The sequence below is a fragment of the Mastomys coucha genome, unplaced genomic scaffold (assembly GCF_008632895.1).
Source record: "Mastomys coucha isolate ucsf_1 unplaced genomic scaffold, UCSF_Mcou_1 pScaffold13, whole genome shotgun sequence".
Lineage (NCBI taxonomy): Eukaryota > Metazoa > Chordata > Mammalia > Rodentia > Muridae > Mastomys > Mastomys coucha.
The window spans coordinates 18,813,238-18,835,105 of NW_022196895.1; the positions used below are offsets into that span (position 1 = coordinate 18,813,238).

Sequence of the window (21,868 nt, forward strand, 5' to 3'; positions counted from 1 at the left end):
TACACACATACACACACATACACACACACACATATACACACACACACACATATACACACACACACACGTACACACACACACATACACACACATACACACACACACATACACACACACACACACACACACACACTACTGCTCAAGTTTTGCTTCTCTTTTGCATGCTTTTCCTTTGAATTATCTCTGATGGAATATTGTTTTGTCGGCTTATTTCCTAGATGGGAAGTGATGGAATTTTACGCCTCAGTACTTCAGCTCTAAATAATGAATTCTTTGCATACGCAGCACAAGGGTGGAAACAACGACTGGCAGAAGGTAAATCTCAGTTTCCTGTTATTATGTGACATGCTCAAGCATATATAGAGTATTAGAACACAGGTGGTAGTACATTAGAGTGTACAGACTGTGCTAGAGCACCTGGACTGTGCTAGAGTACACACACTTTATTACAACACACTATGCTGAGTGTGCATGCTCTGCTAGGGCACATATATGATATTAGATACACCCCACACTGCTACAGTACATGTACTATGTGAGTATACACATGTGCTGCAGGAACACAACACACACAGAGAGACACACAAACTGATACAGTGTATACACTATTGTCTTATTAGTTAGGGTCTTATTGCTATGAGACACTGTAGCCAAGGCAACCCTCATAAGAGGGCAAAGATTTAATTGAGGCTAGCTTACAGTTTCAAAGGTTTAGTCCCTTATCATCATAGTGGGATGCTTAGCAGTATGCAGGCAGACATGGTACTAGAGAAGGAGCTGAAATTTCTACATCTTGATCTGAAAGCAGGCAGGAGGAGAAAGGCTTCAGCAGCAGCCAAGAGGAGGCTCTCTTTCACATTGAGTGGGACTTGAGCACAGGAACTCAAAGCCCACCCCTACAGTGACGCACTTCCTCGAACAAGGCCACACCTACACCAACAAGGCTATACCCCCTAATAGTGTCAGTTCCAATGGGCCAAGCATATTCAAACTGCCACAACTATGTTAGAGCATATGTATTGCATTAGAATTCATGTACTCTGCTAGAGCAGACATACTATGCTAGAGTGCACACACTGTGCTAGAGGACATATGGCAGTAATGCACTTTGTTAGAGAACACACACTGCTAGAGTTCACACTCGACTAGAGTACCCACATACTGCTAGAATGCACACACACACTGTGCTAAAGTACATACACTATGGTGGAGTAAATGTGCTTTTCTAGAGTACATACACTCTAACATGTACACACTCTAGAGTATACACACTGGAGAGTACACACTGGAGAGCACACACACTCAGTAAAGCACACAACACTGTCATATACTCACACACTGTAAAATGCACACACTTGTGGAGTGTACCTGCATATACTGTACTGAGCTTTATGTTTCTCTGACTTCCAGGTCTTCCCCACTCCCCACTGAGACACATTTTCACTTAGTACAGTTCCTCCGCTATTCTGGTTTTTTTGAGAGTATTTCTTTTTATTTTTTAATTTCCCCCCTTTTCTAAAGCAACATACTAATTCTTTCATGATGGGGAGCATTGTTAATATCAGACATTTGTGAAGAATGTGTGATATACCATAGATTTTACATATACATTTTTATATATAATATAATTTTTTTGAAATTACAACATAGTTTGAACCACTGTGTTTTTCCATGGTCACTGGACTCTAAGGAAACTTGGACCGTCTTTTGCCCCAGAGCTTCTGTCATCATTTCCTTCCTTTGAACTCAACCCAGGGTTTAGGATAGACTAAAATCCCAATGCAGCACATGACTCCCTCACTCTGAGTTGCTGGCCCTGGTTGCAAACCTAAGCTTCTCCTGGCAATGCGAATGCCTCCACCTTGTGCCTTTTCAGTCCTCACCGGGCACTTCCTCTCCTCATACTGCTGTTTATTCTTACTGTTCATACTTTTTAACCCTATTTTATATCAAACGACATACCTTAGAGGTTTGTAGTATATTTAAGATTATTCCCTAAGCCTGCATTTTCACAGTGTCCTCATGGCTTCTATTGGGAACTCCTTTTTTTGTAGTAAATAATGACATTTTTAACATAACATTTTCTTTCAAACCGTACATTTTCTCCAAGCAACCTTGTTTACCACCCGGGTCTATGGTCCCTTCCCTTCACCTCAGGTCTTTTATCAGCATTTATAAATCTCACTAGCTTGTTCTACAGACTCTAAATTCCAAATGCTGTGTACTAAACCTAGGATTTCCCCTTGCTTTTCTCTTCTTCCTTCTGCTCTCTCCGAACTATCATCCTCCCCTCACACATGGGGACTCTAAAACCTGGATGGTATCTGTGACTCTACTTTTAATACCTGTTAGCCTTCCCACTGTTGCTGGCCCAATTATAACCTACATCTTTCTCTCCATGCTGTTCAGCAGCCTTCAGGCAGGAGACCGTTGGCTTCTCCACCACTTTGTCTCTTGTCTTTCCAGACTACTTACTTGTCTGTGTTCTTCCCTCATGGGATGCCATAAGGTACTCCTATCTCCTGAAGGAAATGCTGATCTCTCCTTAGAGTGTGCATTGGGTAATTAGCTTCAGCCTTCCTTCTCTGCTTAATTTCGTCCGATATTCTGTTAAGAATTGACCACTCAAAAGGACATAAATATGCATATGCATGGCTCTGCACCTTGTGATTTAATCACATAAGCCTGATCTTCCTTTAAAAGCTAAATCAAGATTCAACTCCTAAATGTAATCCTCTTTAATTGACTTAGGGAAAATTAAGTGCTGTCCTGTCTCTACATTCAATGCATATGTTCTTACGGCCGGTACAGGGCTTTGGACAGTATTTCATAGTCCATTATGCACCTTCTACTTCCATCAGGATGATTTCCTCCAGGACAGTAAATATGCAGTTTCATTTCCAACCCATAGTATGTAATATCTATGCCAAATGTTTTAGAGTTGGTCTAATGTGAAATGAGCATTTGAGCGATGTTCATAAAATGGACAATATTAAAAGTGTGATCATTACGCTTCTTACTTTTAATATCCAGTGAAGTTTACTCAACTGAATGGCACATGGTCTTTCCAAATTGGCAGAAGGCATGAGCATTTTAATTCAATTTATTGCAATTTTCTTTCTAGGAGAGTTTACCCCAGAAATGCAATTAAGAATAAGGCAAGAAATTGAGAAGGAAAAGAAAACAGAACCTTGGAAAGAAAAATTCTTTGAGAGGTTTTATGGAGAGAGGTAAGTACTAGAGATTTTCTCTTATTTCTCTTAGAAGGAAATGAAAACGTAATTCTCTGCTTCCCATGGCACCCTCAGATGCTGTAAAACTTAATAAACCTGCGAGAAAAGGCAATGGTCCCCCAGTGAACGAAATTGGAGGTAAAATTATAGTGGCATATCAGCACTTAAATTTTAAAAATGAGCTTTCAAGGTTTATAACATGTGCATGAAACATCATCTTAGGTCTAAAATTACAGGTGAAATCTCGAAGAAGTCAGTTGTAGTTTTCTTCAGTGGATTTTGATTAAGTTCCCTTAGTTTTCAATCCAAGTATTTTCATTAATAAATATTCTGAAGACACACAGTTGAGGAACACTTAATTCTCATGCTTGTCCTCTGCAAATAGTGAGTTGAGGTGTCCATTCTAGTGTGTGCCTATTTCTTGTGTTGGAGAGAGCCTGAGATATCATCTTCCATTCTATGTATATAGTGCAGTTTGATTTAACATTTTTAGTGAGCATTGTGTGTTGTTTTTTTTTTTCAATTTAGTGTGTATATGTGTATGATGTGTATGTTCATAATGAACATTCTGATGCAGCACCTGTGTAGAGGTCAGAGAACAACGACTGGGTATCATCCAGGGTCCCTGCCATTGTACTGCATACTCCTGGCTAGCTGGCTCTGCGGCCTTCAGCTGAGTCTCCTGTCTTTCTCTCCCATCTCACTGTAGGAAAGTTGGAATTACAGGTGCTCCCCATTCTGTCTAGCTTTTTGCATGGGTTCTGAAGTTATCAGTCTTTGTCTATCATATGTGTATGGCTAGGACTTTTACCTACTGGCTAGGGCCTTCTCTCTGAGTATGCTGTAAGCAATAGCAACCATATATATATATACAGTAAGAACTGAACCTGACAGCAGTTCTCGCTCTGCGTCCTGTTTAGCAGACAGGCATTGTTTGGGAAGAATCTCTGTCTCAGACAACCAGATTTCTAGGAATGGAGAGCAAGAAGCTATTAATTTGTAGCTCCAGGTCTTTGTAGAGGAAATTGTGCTGACTAATGTTTTTATAAAAGGTACAGAGATGGTTTCAGGGAATATCTTCTGTTTCATTTCGTAGACATCTCCTGTCAGTGGTTAAATAACCCCCAGAAGTCTCACTTGAGCTTTTCTGCAAATGGAAGCAATCTGTCTTAAGGGGCTGACTGTATATGTGCAAAGGAGAGTAGCCTGGTTCATAAAGTGCTTCCTGTGCACCCAGGAGGAGCTCAGTGAAGCTCCAGAACCAATGTAAATGGTGTTTGGGATGGCACGTTTATAATCTTAGCACTGGGAAGGTGGGGCTGCTGGTCAGCTGGCCTTACCTGTTTGATAAGCTCAAAGGTCAGTGAACAAAATCAGTATCAAAAGCCAAGTAGCATTCTTTTTTGTTTGTTTGTTTTGTTTCTTTTTGGATTTTTCAAGACAGGGTCTCTCTGTGTAGCCCTGGCTTTCCTGGAACTCACTCTGTAGACCAGGCTAGCCTCAAACTCAGAAATCTGCCTGCCTCTGCCTCCCAAGTGCTGGGATTAAAGGCGTGTGCCACCACTGCCCAGCCCAAGTAGCATTCATACACAGCATACAAACACCAGCAGGCAGATGGGGAGTCAGATAGATGGCCCGGCAATTAAAAGCACTTTCTATGTAACCATGAGGATCCTAACACCCACACAACAAAACAACACATCCTGAAGACACCTATAACTCAAGCTCCAAGGGATCAGATGTCTTTTTCTGGCTTTTATACATGTATGTATATGCACAATACACTCATGTACACACATAGAAACAAATAAATTGTAAATAAATTAACAAATAAATAAAACCAATGTGACTAATGTCTGAGGAATAACACTGGAGGATGACCTTATTGTTCACATACATACACATCCATGTGCACACATGCAGCTATACACACGTGAAAATATTCACATGCATATACACATTCGCTCATACAAATAAGCTTCTTATTCACTATGGGCCAGCCTTGGTGAATTGTCCTCATTCACAGTACTTCTAAGCAGTGAGGTCTTTGATTTCTCTAGCTGGGTTCTTAGATGCACATACACATATGCAAAACTAAATAGAGATAAATTCATATAATTTATTTAAATATACACACAGATTTCAACATCCACTTGAAATGTATTGATGGAGCAACTCTAGGACTTAAACCCAGAAATTCACATTGTTGGCGGCTTTCTAGGTTATTCTGAAGCTTGGAAGCATGAAAAGGTGTGAAGTACATGCCTGAAGCCTACCCATAGATCATCTACATTGATGTTATTATAAAAGGTTAGGTAGGTAGCAGGAAACATGAAGCTAAATGGTACAGTCTATATTTTAAAGTTCAATTAGTTGTTTAAAATCTTAATTCCACAAATAATCCCCATAAAAATTCACAAAGATGCACATTTTATCCAAGAAGTTTGGATACTCCCAGATTCCCAAGCACATTTGATGGAGAGGCATTGTCACAGAAGATGTCAGCGACTATACCACAACTAACAACTTTCCACAGCCATTATCACATTCTGAAACACAAGACCATACCCTAGAGACTTTCCTTGTTGTAGTCCGGTAAGTCTCAACCTATGGGTCATAACTCCTTTGGCGGTCAAATGAACTTTTAGGGGGCTTGAATAGCAGATATCCTGTATGTCAAATATTTACATTACGATTCATAACAGTAGGGAAATTACAGTTATGAAGTAGCAATGAAAATGATTTTATGGCTGGGGATCACCACAGCATGAGAAACTGTATTAAAGGGTCATAGTATAAGGAGGACTGAGAAGCCAGAGCTGTAGACCATCACTAGGTTGTTATTTTTACTTTTTGACATCATATAACTTGTCCTTTGATCTTTACTACCTTATTAATTCATATTGGAGAAGTGACACACAGCAGTAGTGGCTTCTTCTCTTTTGCTCTTGCGACGTTACTTGGACTCCCCACTGTTTGGGAGATCCGCCACAGCACCAGACACCTCTCAGGTGACTGATACCATGTGTCTTTTCATTGCTTTGAGGTTTCCTAAGAATTTTGTTATCCAAAATTTTCCTGCACCCTAATTTGGCTTCATTTATGATGTTTTTCTCTACCATCTGCTGCTGATGCTGCAACTTAATATGAAGAAAACAGTGACTCATTGCATATTTCACTGTATCTTCTTAGCCTTGCTTGGGCACTCAACATTAGAATAAATAATCTTGCAATTTTTCTCTGCTATGCTATATGGAACATCTTCATAATAAGGCATGCACACACATTTGATTGACACAAGTATCATCTGTTAGAATAACTTCAAAATTGTCTTATCTTCATGTTAATTAGACAATTAGATAGTAAGATAAAGATTGAGTAACTTCTTAGATTGTTTCTAAGATACCCAATGTTTGAATGTCATTTCAATTTTAAAATCTGATAGATTTCTCCAAATTCCCATTTATTTAATTATTTCCATTTTATGCTTTAAACTCACCATAATTTTTATATTACAAAGATATATTTTTTGCTTTCTGATTAAAAAAACTTAGGTTTTATTTATTCTTTGATTTTTCTAGCCATATTCTCTGATTCATTGTTATTTATAACATTTAAATTCACTTTACCAATGCTTGGTAAGATTCATCACTCTTTACATATAAAACAAAATTTGCCTTTCTTAATTAGCTGTAGCTTCTTTTAGGTATAATGGTAGCACTGCGCCTATATCAGTAACTACTTAATATAAATCAATCAAATGGCTTAGTGGTTGTATGATTACATTGACACATTTACCTTTATTGAATTCTGAACTTGTAAGAGATCCAATGTGAGCCTTTTATTTCATGGCTATACATTGATGTCTTTACTTCTTCCTCAGATTGGGCATGTCCAGAGAAGAATCTATGAAGCTTACTACTGGACCAAATCATGAAGGAGCTGAAGGGAGTTCTTCACATGGGGACTCTGGCATTCCTGGTCCTTCTGCTCAGAATATATTAGAAGAACAGCAACCAAAAATCATGAAAAGTTCAGCTTCCTTGGAGCCTGAATTCTGCACTACCGTTTGCCCTATGACAGAGGTTCCAGTGAAGGACATGATGACAGAATCAGAGACAGAAGACATACTTATCCCGGAGGAATCTGTGATTCAAGAGGAAGTGGCAGAAGAGGTAGAGACAACTATCTACGAATGCCAAGATGAAGACCTTAAGACAATTCCTGAGTTTTCTGAGGAGTCTGAAAGTCCTGCCACATCTTGTGAAGAACCCCAGGTAGCAGCCCCGGAAGACAGCTTGGAGTCCTGTGTTGTAATGAATGATATTTTAGACACTTTACCTCACATTGAAGTGAAGATAGTTGAGAAATTAGAATGTCCCCAGGAAGAAATGTCAGTTGTTATTGACCAACTAGAAATCTGTGACTCTCTTCTTCCTTGCCCTTCATCTGTCACCCATGTCCTTGATGTGGAACAGAAGGAGCAAGAAACTACCATAGAGACCAGTGCCATGACCCTGAGAGCAGGGCCATCTTCTCTAGAAAGCCAACTTCCAAATGAGGGAATTGCTGTGGATATGGAGCTGCAAAGTGACCCTGAAGAACAGCTCTCTGAAAACGCTTGTATCTCTGAGACTTCCTTCTCCCCTGAGAGCCCAGAGGGAGTGTGTGCCAGCCTTCCATCCCCAGGTGGGGAAACACAGTCCACATCTGAAGAGTCATGCACTCCAGCTTCTCTGGAAACAACATTCTGTTCTGAGGTGTCCAGCACTGAGAATACAGATAAATACAACCAGAGAAACCCCACTGGGGAGAGCCTTCATGCATCTCTGGTGTCAGAAGTCTCTCCACTAGCCACCTCACCTGAAATCTCAGAAGCATCTCTTATGTCCAACTTGCCTCTGACGTCTGAGGCATCACCAGTATCCAACTTACCTCTAACGTCCGAAGCATCTCCAATGTCTGATTTACCACTGACATCAGAAACTTCTTCAGTGTCTTCCATGCCTCTCGCCTCTGAGACGCCTTTTGTATCCAGTTTGCCAATTCCTGCAGAGACTTCTCCAATTTCTAATTCTTCCATGAATGAAAGAATGGTGCATCAACAGAGAAAGTCGCCTTCAGGATCTGAAGAAGAAGCTATCTCTCCACAGAAAGAGGAGCCTTCCATCCCCACCAAGTCCCTGGGAGAGAACCTCATCTCCCACCCAAAGCCTTTGTCCACCATTCCAGAGCCCATCAACATGAGTTCTGCCATGGTGCCTGAAGCTCTTCCAACTGAAGAATCACATAGCCAGACTCTGAGTCAGGAGCCTTGTAACTCTCGCGTTGAAATGGAGAAGCTCTATGCCACTTCCATCCCAGAACTTCCTTCTACAGAAATGACAAAAGTTAAAAACCACGGTGTTCTGCAAAGAACTGAACAGAAAGGGGTTTCTTCACCATTGGAAGTCCCTGTCTTTTCTGAGGAAACAGAGACCAAGGGAAATGAGCTCCCTCCAGCTAAACTACAGGACAAGCAATATGTACCATCAGTAGATAAGGCTACATTTTTAGAAGGCTCAAGAAACAAAGTACATAAGCAGAGCAGTACACTGAATCGATTGGAGACCTCGCATACTTCCAAAATATCTGAGCCCTCCAAGTCACCCGATGGGATAAGAAATGAAAATAGAGAGTCAGAGATATCAAAGAGGAAAACTGTGGAGCATAGCTTTGGAATATGTAAAGAAAAAAGAGCTAGGATAGAAGATGATCAGTCAGCTCGGAGCCTAGCATCCAGCAGCCCTCCTGAGAGAGAACAACCACCACGAGAGGAGCCCAGGGTTCCCCCTCTCAAGGTAAGATGTTTGAAAACAGACTATCATATATATGGCCCCTTATTTAGAAACTTTATTTCCAAAAGTTAGATGCTTCCCTTTTGGGGCTTCACATAGCAAACTATAATCTAATCTGCTTATATTCACTCTAACATTAGATTATCTTTAAAAACCTCATAGAGAAGACTTCGGAGATGAATCAATGGTTAAGAACATTTATCACTCTTGCAGATGACCCATATTCCATTCCAGCGTCCATACCAGGTGGCTCAACAGCACCTTTAACTCCAGTTTCAGAGGATCTGTAGCTTTCTGTTGTTCCTGGTACTTGCAAGCACACTGCAGCACACATACAGACACACACATTTTTAAAAACCTTAATAAATTACACCATGAGTTCATGCAAGATGATCTGAATTACCTGTCGGTTTAAAAGCAAGATTTAGGAACAATGTAGGAAAGGGTAGGGCCTGGTAGACCCTGTACAACATGGAGAGGTCAGGAATTTTATGGATATCATGGTACAGACGAGGAACTTGGGAAAGTGTAAAAGATAAAATCCCACAGGTTTGAGTCAGGAGCAAAGCTGGCACTGAGAGATGAAGGGCCAGCAAACATGGAACATCCACTGCCACTGCCACTGCCACAGATAAAGAGCATGGCTTATGCAGCACCTTTGAATATTTTTTAAGCAAATTTTTAAAAAGATCATTATGAACTAGGAAAAAATGCAGTAGATGTATCAATAAATCTAAGATTTTGTTTCCAAGATATTAAAGAAGGCTTGGATGTCACCAAATTATAAAGCTTTTTGAATAGATAACCCTCTTTAAATACTTTGATTTTATCCTGAATCAGTGTGTCCTTTAAGAAGTTACATATGCTATATAAGTTGTAGGTGGGTAAGAAAAACGAAAATTAAGGCTGGTTCAAAAGAAATCTCTGATTACAAATTATGCTACGCTCTGTCATGTTCATTTGTGTCTTTTGTCTATTTCAGTTTATGTTTGTACAATGGATGATTTCCTCATCGTAGGTCACTGTAGAATTAAAATAATCTTAAGCTTTTTAAAAGGACAGGTTTTTTTTTTATTTTTCTCTGTTACACCCAATCTTATAGGTGATTTAGGATCTTTAAAAGGCTGAGTTTTAAGAGTGTGGTTTTAGTTATTTTATTTAATAAAACAGTGTCTATTAAATAAGATTCTGATCATTTAAAGGTCCATTGCAAACACCAATTAATAAATCACTCTACTGCTTAAATTATAAACCATAGAAAGAAAAGCATAAATATCCTTATGTTATTCATGCCAGTGTTATTTTTCTAACCAGAAGCTGATATTCAGATTGCTATTGACTTTATTTAAGTATATATTACTAGGTTGAGTAGATACATATATAATAGATATGTGTTTTCAGAAAGTCAGAAAGTAATTTATGCCCTTAGTATTTGTCTTGGACCTCTTGATTAAGCAGACATAGATAGAATTTTATTATTTTAATTATTTAGACTAAGGGAAATATTACAAACAAAAAAAAATGTAATCCTAGCCAGGCAGTGGTGGTACACGCCTTTAATCCCAGCACTTGGGAGGCAGAGGCAGGCAGATTTCTAAGTTCGAGGCCAGCCTGGTCTACAGAGTGAGTTCCAGGACAGCCAGGGCTATACAGAGAAACCCTGTCTCGAAAAAAAAAGTAACCTTTCTGGTAAATAGGTGATTCTTGGCTACGGATTGGAGGACATGATTTATAAGCAGTTTGTACATAAGAATAAAAGATTGCTGAGAGAGATAAGAAGTTATCTAGAAGCCCAGAAATGCATCCCAAGTGGGAAGATTCTGTACCCACACAGGAATTATAATGCCAATATACATATATGTTTTGGAGAAATATATAAATCTTCTGGTGCAGCCTTGTTCTACCTGAGGAAGGGCAGGCCACAGGGATCATACCTGTGAACAGTCAAATTAGGTAATTACAAACTCTCTGTCACTATATGATTGTCAAATCCCCGGGCAGATAGCTTCCAAGTTTGAAATGAGGACAGCAACCAGAGCCCTACCAGCCCCAAAACTGTGACTCTGAGGATGTTCTTAGTGACTGGTTCATCACAGCCTTACCATGGGAGGCTGCACAAGAGCTCTTGTACCTCCCACATGACATGATGACTTTTTGACCTATTGACCTATATTGACTTTTTGGCCTATTAAATGACTAGGTAGGCAGTGTAGACTGGACTGGGACAGGTACAGTGTCCCTGTAGATGATCAGTGTTAGAAGAATTCACTCAACTCATTTGTTTTGTAATGCAAAGGTAGTCAAGTCACCTATCCCTTTTTAAATTAAAATGTCATGGTAATACACAGCTTAAGTACAGCATCCTCTGACTACATAAAGCTGCTGGCCAGAAATAACTGAATTTATACACAGTCATAGTATGCTTATTGCACATGTTAGGCAGTATGCCAGATGTTTATGAGAGTCCATCAAAACTGTACCACCCTCTGATCATAGAGCCACTGAGGCACACAGTAATCTTCTACAAAGCCAGGATAAGATCCGTGGTCTCCATGCTTCTTGGCCAGAGCTATTTTCTTTGGATTAAGTGAAGGAAGATTAAAGTAGTAGTAAACATCTCAGTTGGTTTGTTTTTCTCTAACAGGGAAGATAATTTTAAAAGTAAGTATCTATGAATCTTTCTGACTATCACTTATTCTCTCTCTCTCTCTGTGTGTGTATAAATATATATATATATACACATATGTGCATACACACATATATATGTATATATACACATATACATATAATCCATCTATCATCTGTCTATATATGTATCATCTATCTATCCCTATTCTCTCTGTGTATATATAATAATCCCTCTATTATCTATCATCTATCTATATATGTATTATCTATGTTTCATCTATCTATCTATCTATCTATCTATCTATCTATCTATCTATCTATCATCTATTTTTTAAGGCATGGTCTTTCTATGTTGCCCATGCTGACCCAAAACTCACTAGGCTAACCTCAGACTCTCACTGGCCTCCTGATTAAAAGAGTGCTCAACCATGAGCTAATCTCATCCTAAGAAGCATGTGGTTTGCTTTTATTCATATGTGACTTTAAGAGTATTCTTCATATTTTGCTAAATGAAATTATTGGCTGATGCCTTCATAGGTGAAAAACTTCATTGTCACATTCATACTGCACATTTTGTTTGTCCCCTAAATGTACATGCAGGCATTGGGACATATTTCAATCCACATTTTAACTGAATGCAGCTTACTCCCATCCCACTAACCATCTTTTATTAAGGCAGAGGTCATGGAGTTCTAGCTTCCTTCAAGCTCAATAGATAGCCTAAGATGAGATCAGGTCTCACTGTGTAGTCTGAAACTAGTTTTGTAGACCAGATTGGATCCAAGATTATAGAGAATCACCTGCCTTTATTTCCTGCTGGTGTTAGGATTACAGAGATATAACCCAGGACTTCATGCATGCTAGACAAGTTCTGAACCAACTGAATTGTATCCATAGTCCTCCTTCTTCCCTTGAGTTACTGTGCTCCAGCACCCTCCTTACTGGTTGCATGCTGATATCATTTTATTCTCTCCTCTTTCAGATACAGCTTTCTAAAATTGGGCCACCTTTTATCATTAAGAGCCAGCCAGTCTCCAAAGCAGAGTCAAGGGCATCCCCTAGTACATCAGTCAGCAGTGGGAGGAACACGGGAGCCAGGACTCTTGCAGACATCAAGGCCCGTGCTCAACAAGCCCGGGCCCAGCGTGAGGCTGCTGCAGCTGCTGCGGTTGCAGCTGCAGCGAGCATTGTCTCAGGAGCCATGGGAAGCCCAGGAGAAGGTGGAAAGGTGAGAACCCTAGCCCACATCAAAGAGCAGACCAAAGCTAAGCTCTTTGCGAAACATCAGTCCAGAGTCCACCTCTTCCAGACCTCCAAGGAGACCCGGTTACCTACTGTCAGCACCAAGGAAGAATCTCTCAATATGGAAGCCTCTCCTACCCCTGAGACAAAAATGGAAGGCTCTACAGGAGTCATTATCATCAATCCAAACTGCAGATCTCCTAGCAGCAAGCCTGCACACATCCGGGAGACCACCACTGTATTACAGCAGCCTCTGAACCCACCTCAGATTCCAGAAACTGCCACTGACTTGTCTGTACATAGTTCTGATGACAACATACCTGTGTCACATTTAACTGAGAAAATTGCTTCATCTACCTCTTCAGAAAATAGCAGTGTACCCATACTTCATAATAAAAGTCCCATCAACCCCATCCCTATGTCTGTCTGCAGCACTGCTATGTCGGGAGCAATTAAAGAGCATCCCTTTGTGAGTCCTGTTGACAAATCTTCTGTCCTCATGTCTGTTGACAGTGCAAACAGTACGATTTCTGCTTGTAATATAAGCATGTTGAAATCCATCCAGGGATCTGACACTCCATGCATTGCCCTTGTACCAAAATGTATCAACAGGACTCCTATACCAGCTGCTCCAGAAGGTACCGGACAGTCAAACTCCATGGATGGGAAGGCCCTGCTGGTACCCAGTAGCAAGGCTGCTAACGTAATGTCCAATCAGTACACTTCTGTGCCAGCTCCCACCATTGGAAGTAATTTGCCAAACCACCTCTGCACCAGCTCTGTCTTGATTCCCCCCACAGGGATTAATAACAGATTTGCTTCTGAGAAGATAGCCATGCCTGGGAGTGAAGAACAGGCCACCGTGTCCATGGGTGCCACCGTGAGAACAGCCCTCAGCGGTGACGATTCAGTGGCCGTCACTGATTCACTGGTTCCGCGCCCGCCCATCTCAATGTTTGCAGGAAACATGCTCACTGTAAACTCTTACAACTGTCCTCCCAAAATAAGTGGGGAGAGCTTGGACAACACTTCAGGGCCTCGAAACAAAACAGACAATTCTGAGAAACCTCAGCAGCCACCAGGGAGCTTTGTCCCAGCGACCATAAACAGATCAATTCCTTGTAAAGTCATTGTGGACCACAGCACGACACTGACCTCCAACTTGTCTCTGACGGTCTCCATTGAAAGTGGAGACTCAAGCTTGGATTCCCAGACTAGGTCAGTGAGGACAGATGTATCCATCCAGCCTGTGGCATGCCCTCAGGTGTCTGTCATCAGTAGACCTGAGCAGGCCACAAGTGAAGGACTTGACCATAGTTCTGTTTTCATTGCTGCTCCTGCGGCCAAACAGGACTGTAAGACATTGCAGGCCACTTGCACTGGTCTCCGAGAGCTGCCCCTTACTCTTTCAGATAAACTAAATGAAGTGAACATACCTGTTCATGGCTTTGCTGAGCCAGCACGAAGCTCAAGTACTTTCAAGAGCGAAACAGACACAACCTGTAGCAATCAATATAACCCAGGAAACCGGATTTGCTGGAGCGAAGACCCAGTGAGAAACACAACACAGCCCGTGGTTAGTCATTCAGGCTCAAGTAAACAGAAAGAACATGCAGAGCACACTGGCCTGAAGGCTGTGAAAACGGAGCACGCCAACTATGCACACGTGTCAGATCTCCACCCTAGGAATCTCATCACGAATGTCAGTCTTCCCGTGAAGCCCGAACCTCATGAAGTAGACAAGGGCTTTAGAATGGACACTGAGGATTTTCCTGTCCCTGAGCGTCCTCCTCCAGCCACAGAGGTGACAAACAGTGCTAGTGTGCAACAAACACAGGCCACAAAGCCTTCCACCACCAGCCCCGTGCAAGAGGCTATCTCCTTGGCCGCAGACAACCTGAAAAGACTTCCAAGCGCAGGCAGCTCAAGCTGCCGCCTGTCTTCTGTGGAAGCTAATAACCCACTGGTGACGCAGTTACTTCAGGGCAACCTGCCTCTGGAAAAGGTGTTACCACAGCCAAGATTGGGAGCCAAACTTGAAATCAACAGGCTCCCTCTGCCCCTTCAGACTACCTCAGTGGGTAAGACCGGGCTGGAAAGAAGCATGGTTGAGATGCCATCCAGCTCTCCAAATCCAGAGGGTAAGGGCTATTTGGCAGGGACTCTAGCACCAGTCCAAATGAGAAAGCGAGAAAACCATCCCAAAAAGAGAGCAGCCAGGACAGTGGGAGACCATACTCAAGTTAAATGTGAGCCAGGGAAGATGGTGATGGAGCCCGATGTCAAAGCGGTACCCTGCGTCATCAGTCCAGGCATGAGTCAGCTAGGACACAGCCAGTCATTTAAGCAGGAACGGCTTAATAAGCCCTCCATGGCCAACAGGATCATGCCCAGCCCTGAGGTCAAACAACAAAAGCGGCTGCTGCCTGCATGTAGCTTCCAGCCGAGCCTGTTCCACGTGAACAAAAATGAAGGCTTCCATGCTGACACTGGTACCTCACATAGACAGCAGTTCTACCAAATGCCCATGGCTGCCAGGGGACCCCTTCCCTCTGCTGCTATGTTACAGAACTCTCCCAAGACCCCAGTGGGCTGCAATGCATTTGCCTTCAATAGGCATCTTGAACAAAAAACATTGGGAGACGTGAATCTTCCCACAGCACCTCACCAGCTAAGACTAGCCAATATGTTGTCCCCCAACATGCCTATAAAAGATGGCGAGGATGGGGGAGGCAGCACCCACACAATGCCAAGCAAAGCGGTGGTCCATGCTCCGCTGCCACCTCCACCACCCCCTCCACCACCACCACCCCCTCCACCCTTGGCCTTGCCTCCACCACCCCCTCCACCCCCTCCACTACCTCCACCTCTTCCCGCTGTAGAAGTCCCATCCGATCAAAAGCAACCACCGGTTACCATGGAAACCACTAAGCGACTTAATTGGCCCCAGTCCACGGGCATATGTAGCAATATCAAATCAGAACCTCTTTCTTTTGAGGAAGGTTTAAGCAGCAGCTGTGAACTGGGCATGAAACAGGTTCCATATGACCAGAATGAAGTGAAAGAGCAGCTGAAGGCATTTGCATTAAAAAATGCAGATTTTTCTTCCTACCTGCTCTCTGAGCCCCAAAAGCCTTTTACCCAATTAGCTGCACAGAAACTACCAGTACCCCAGCAACAACCGCTCTGTGGAAGTTACCCGACGATACACTTTGGGAGCACAAATTTCAAAAGGGCAGCCTCTGCCATCGAAAAGTCCATCGGGATTCTGGGAAGTGGTTCCAGCCCCGCCACCACCACCACCACGGGTCTGGCAGGTCAAAACCCTCAGATGCCGGTTCAGAACTTTGCAGACAACAGCAATGCAGACGAGTTAGAGCTGAAATGTTCTTGCCGGCTCAAAGCCATGATTGTGTGCAAAGGCTGTGGGGCCTTCTGCCACGATGACTGCATAGGTCCATCCAAACTTTGTGTAGCTTGCCTGGTTGTCCGATAAGTGAGCTGAGTGAAGGATTTGGCACCTCCACCCTGCACCCCAAATTTTTAACATGAAAAAGCCTAACATAATTAGCAAGGAGTCAAGTAAGGCATTGGCTTCTGTGCCAGCATATTTTCATTGAAAAGTAAGTCATCTTGGTTTTTTTTCCTAAGGGATTATTTTCTTACGTTTCTCATATAGGGGATGATGGCAAAGCACGGGAATGAATGGCTTTTGCCTGTTCGGTCACGATTCACAGCTTGGTGTGTTTCTGTGTATACAGGTCACTGCCTCATGTTTTTTCATTTTGACTTTTTTTTTTTCTTGCAACCCAGGCCTAGACAGTTAGAACATCATGAGTTGTCTAAAGCAGCTGTTGAAAAACTACGATAAGCATGATCTGAGCTAGGCGTGTGTCCTCCCATAGCTCAACAGCACAGCGAGCATTTCTGCAGGAATTCTGGAGGACCTATCCTTAACCAATGGTTCAAGTCATAATAGGAATGGGAGCCTGCTTTAAAAATCTGATTCCTTCTGTTGCCTCTAATCACAGAAGGTCCATGAAGGATGTGTCTGTGGAGTCCACTGTCCCAGACCTCTTTCCCCCCTTCTTACTCTTTCTCAGAGACTGGGCGAAAACCTAAGTTGGCTTTGGATTTTGCCCACAAATTGTGGTTGAATACGTATTGCATCTGAATTGACAACTAGACTTCATTCGATAGGTAGTCTGATTTTAGCCCTTGGATATTTAATAATGTAAGATCCATTGACTGATAATCATGGGCCGAGTATTGTGGTGTTCCACATGTGGCTTTTAAGAGCAAATCTGAAAATCTGTGCCCTACCTGATATTGAAATCAAACAATAAAACATTGTACATGCATTATGGTGGGCTGACGAGATAAAATATTAGCCATTTTACTCACAATGGAAATACCACATGGAAATTGGGGACACATGGAGTGGATGCAGCCCTCAGTCATGCCAGGGTACCCTGGCCTTTCCAGAGATTGACCACCTCTTTTCACAGGTATCATTGATGACAGTGACTACAGAAGGCACTATGAATGGTGACATTTTTCAGATCCATTTATTCCCTCTTGATTCACAATCTATATAGTTGCCTTCGACTCTGAAGTAACTTATTTAAAAAAAAAAAAATGCTCCCTCCTGCATGTGTTGCTGTTTTCATTCCTCATAGCTATGAGAGGAACTGGAAAGGGGATGCCGCACCTCACACAGTTCCCTTCAAAGTTCATCCAGTAAAAACTGAGGATTTGAGCTCCTCCCATATACTGACTCCTTGCATTCCAGACACAGCTGTGCTTGGCAAGAGGCTTGGTTCCCAAAAAGCAAGCTCAAAAGCACAGGCTCACAACTGGAAGACGAAAGGAAGGAGAAGTACACCCAGTTAATTCCAGATTCAGAGCACAAAACACAGTGCCATTAGCCCATTGTTTGTGCCTATAGAATTAAAAGAATTCAGAATGGAAGAAAATTATGTGTCCAGGGTAAGAGTGAAAGGTATTTTCATGTGGGATCAATGTAAACTTTTTTGACATTCCTTGAAAATGCATCTTAAAAGTTAACCAGAATGAGTAGAAAACACATTCCTGAAAGAAACAAAAGCCACGCTTAAAAAATCATAACCAACTACAGTGGGTTTTTCCCCTTCTAAATTTATTATTGTGATGTTGCCAAATTTCTTTAGGTGACAGAGACATTGTTTTAACAAAACACTGAATGTGAAAGATCCTTTATCTTAAGACAACAAAGCAAAGAAAGGCCTGCCTATGGCTGATTGGGGCTCTGGTCCTGTTGCTGCCTTTCCATATTAAAGCTAACAGAATTGACAATGGAGAAAGCCAATGGTGGGCTTAACCAGCTACACCCCAGGACTGCAGTCTTAAGGCTGGGGTGGTGAGCTGCCTGCCTTGCCAGGGTGTATCTGCATGCTGTGCTTATCAGTGATGCCCTTATGGTCTGCATGGGTATCATATCATCTTAATTTTGAAGATTAGCCTCACAGCTGGTCACCCCAATACACAATGACACTTGCATGCCAACCCCTTCCTATTTAATCGCTGCTATTCCAGCGTCAGATACTGTCTACACCAGCAGATTCTGAACTACAACGTCAGTAGCTGACACCTGTTAAAGAAACCCAAGTCTACGAAGCCTTTGCACTCTGTATGAGAGGAACAGTTGAGGCTGAAGGGATATTGAGCTCATTGTCAGTTGCACCTTTGTTGAGTACTGCCTGCCAATTGCTTCCTGGGAATAACGAAAAGTGTCCTTCTGTATGTTTGGATTTTTCACATAGTAAGTTTGGAAATTCAAATGTTGATAGTGCATGGATTCTGTCACCCAAGTCCAAAGATCATAATTTTTCTACAGCTTCCTCTTTTCTGCCCCAATTTAAATTCTCAATGTTCTCTTATAGCTTATTTTCCTGAGTCATTGTCTTTGGGTGAATACAATAATGAAATTCAGAAGCAAAATGTCGGCTAGGTATTTTGTAGGTATGCATTTCACTTTTGTATAAAAGCCAGCATATCTGAATTAGGTGAGCAGCTTCTCGGCTTCCTGATTCGACATGTTTCTGCGTGTGTGCAACTTGACAATGTTATTGACTATGCGATTATGGTGATGTAATGTGCAAACTTCATATGTGCATTTTCCTGATCATTGGACATTATTAGTCCCCTATCAGGAACAGAACTTGCACATGTAACATGTATTTATTTTTAATCACAAAGGATGTATTTCTCAAAATAGCACTTTTGGAGCAGGGGAGGGAGGGAAACTGCCATGCTCTATAACCCTCCATGGGATATGCATATGCCTGAGGTGTATAAAACATTTAGCTAGTTAATGGGCATGTTAATAAGAGAATTCTGATGCAAAATTCATTTTCAAAATGAAAATATTTATCCTTCCCCAAAGTAAGAATGCAAACTCCAGTGACCAGAGCACCACAGTTACAATAGAGTATTTCCCTGTGAAGGCCTGGCATTAACGAAACAAACTTGAACACCTATGAGGCTGAGCCAGGTTCCTTGAAAGACTTCATAGCACTGTCTGTTTCCCAGGTGAGCTATAGAGGCATAGCTTACTTCTGGACCCTGGATATTCATATTCAGTTCAAAATAAGCATACAGAAATTGTCTGGTACCTGTGGTGCTTTATAATATAGTCACACATATTGTTTTTTTAAAGTACACGATGCTGCAAGCCTGTTTCCTTTACAAACACTCGCACAATTTCAAAAGAGGGATTTGCTGTGGCCAGTCTCCCTGCTTCTTTAGGTGGGATGTGATGAAGCCCAGGCATTAGATGCTGAAGTCAAGCTTAGGCTTGTATGGTCGTAGCCTGGTGTGGAAGCTCAGCATCCTAATAACTGCCTGGGGATACCTACCCCACCGAACACACACAGCTCAGACTTCAGTCCATCTGTGTTCCCCGAGAACAATGTGAAGAGTCCTGGAACAGAACTCATCAACTGTCAGGGGCCTATGTAGCCAAAATGTCACTGTAAAATTGTGTTGCCTCCTGTTCTCATGTTTGTCACAGTAAGGCAAGCAAACGGCATTTCTACTATAATTTAAAGGAGCTGCTTTTTTTAATAGCATACACTATTTAGCTTTGACCTATATTTTATAGTCACAAAATAATCTAGACTGTAGAGAGAATTTGTTGTGTTTGTGCTGTTCACGAATGTTCCAGAAAAGTGCTTTACCTGGTTCCCCTCATTTCCTGACTCTGCTGTATTCCCTCCTTGCTTCGCAGAAATCTGGTCTCATTTATGTTTTCAGTATCATTTGATTTTAAAATGTGTTCGTGTGTATTGTTCCTTCTTTTGGTCAGTATTCTAAATGTTTACATCTGTCTGACATTAGCCGTGTAATGCCTTTTTTTTTTCAAAGGCGGAATTTACTCCTCCAGCGTGACAGCAAAATGTGAAGTCAACCAGAACACACCACGCATGGCACACACAGACTGGGGGCCAAGGCCCTGCCTGTACACAGACATTTCCTATCAGCATAGAGAAAAGTGAAACCCTCCTTCAGTCCTCTACCAAAGAATATATTATTCCCACAGGAAAAACTCAGAAAGGTGTGTAAAACCCTCAGGAGGAGGTGCAGTTGATCCATAAGACTGCTACAACGGAATAGCGTTATGCTTGCTCTGATACCTGACTAAATGTGACTGGCTGCAACAAGCGTTTCAAAAGAAAGTTTTAGGCAGTGTTTTGTTTAGAATTCAGGGATCATGCATTCTTTAATGGTGCTGTTTGTTTTTTTATTTCTTCTTTTCTACAAAGAATAAAAAGTGTTGCCTACACAAGTGACTGCTCATGATGATGTAAGTTAAATGGAACGTCCGTCTCTATGTTTCCATGTTCCTCCCTTTCTCCAAGTAAGAATTTGGTTTCAGTATCAAAATATTCTGGAGAAAATAAAGAAGTGAAAACACGAAATACTTGTCATTTTAATTTGTGGATGTTATGAGGTTTGAGAGTTCTCTTTGGGAAAACATGCATATAGTGTTCAGTTATCTACTCTTATTCTTGGTGTGAGGAACTGTCAACATATGATTGTAACCATTATTAGCAGAGTAAAATCAGAAATTGATGGTATCTGCTCAGCATACTGTCTACAGCAATGTTTGGGCCTTGTCAGGAACATCTTAATTTCTTACATCAGAAGCATTCATTTCAATAAATGGTTACTACCAGAATTAACTTATATTACAAAATGAAAGCAATCTTAAGAGAATTGGTCTGGTTAATATTGTATCAGAGCTGAGCGATTGGAGCTGTAGTTATTTGTATCCAGCACTATGAACCATTAGAACAAAATTACCCCAGTCGTGTTTATCAAGGTATGGAAATATGCATATATTCCTGGTAAAATGAATCAGAAGCCATTAAATGTAGTTTGCTGTTCAGTCTGAGTGCAAGGGTGCTTTATGCACATGGAAATCATTGTCTTTCACCACCAGATGGCGAAAGAGGATGCTTACTTTTGGAGCCCGGGTCTAAATTACACTCCATTATTTTCAGCAGCTGTTAAACCAGTTAACGTAATTCACTTTATTTACAATCATGGCCCTTTGGAAGTGCTTCTGTTGCATTATTCCACAGACATATTCTAGTCCAAAATCCACTATATCAAATTAAACAAACTATAGGACTGGAGAGATAACTCAACACTTCAAAGTCTTTGTCCTCGCTGTTCTTGCAGGGAAACAAACCTTTCTTCATGTCTCAGCTCCCATACTGGGTGACTCACAACCACTTGAAACTCAAGTTTCAGCAGACCTAACATTGTTCTTCTGGTCTCCAAGGGTACATACACACACACACACACACACACACACACACACACACACACACTCCTTAGAAATTGAGCAGCTTACATTTATTTAAAATGACTTGAAATGTTTAC

The 21,868-nt window shown here is 41.6% G+C and overlaps 1 protein-coding gene across 7 annotated transcripts in view; it reads left to right on the plus strand.

Annotated features, from left to right (window-relative positions):
* Nucleotides 1-20,898, plus strand: part of Asxl3 (ASXL transcriptional regulator 3) — a 173,996-nt gene extending 153,098 nt beyond the window's left edge. For all 7 annotated transcript variants that reach the window (XM_031365075.1, XM_031365076.1, XM_031365080.1 and 4 more), the window contains 4 exons: nucleotides 219-315; nucleotides 3,125-3,230; nucleotides 7,117-9,073; nucleotides 12,681-20,898. In XM_031365075.1, coding sequence (XP_031220935.1) covers nucleotides 219-315; nucleotides 3,125-3,230; nucleotides 7,117-9,073; nucleotides 12,681-16,436 — 5,916 coding nt within the window. In that variant the 3' untranslated portion in view covers nucleotides 16,437-20,898. The remainder of the gene's footprint in view (nucleotides 1-218; nucleotides 316-3,124; nucleotides 3,231-7,116; nucleotides 9,074-12,680) is intronic.
* The last annotated feature ends 970 nt before the right edge of the window (nucleotides 20,899-21,868 follow it).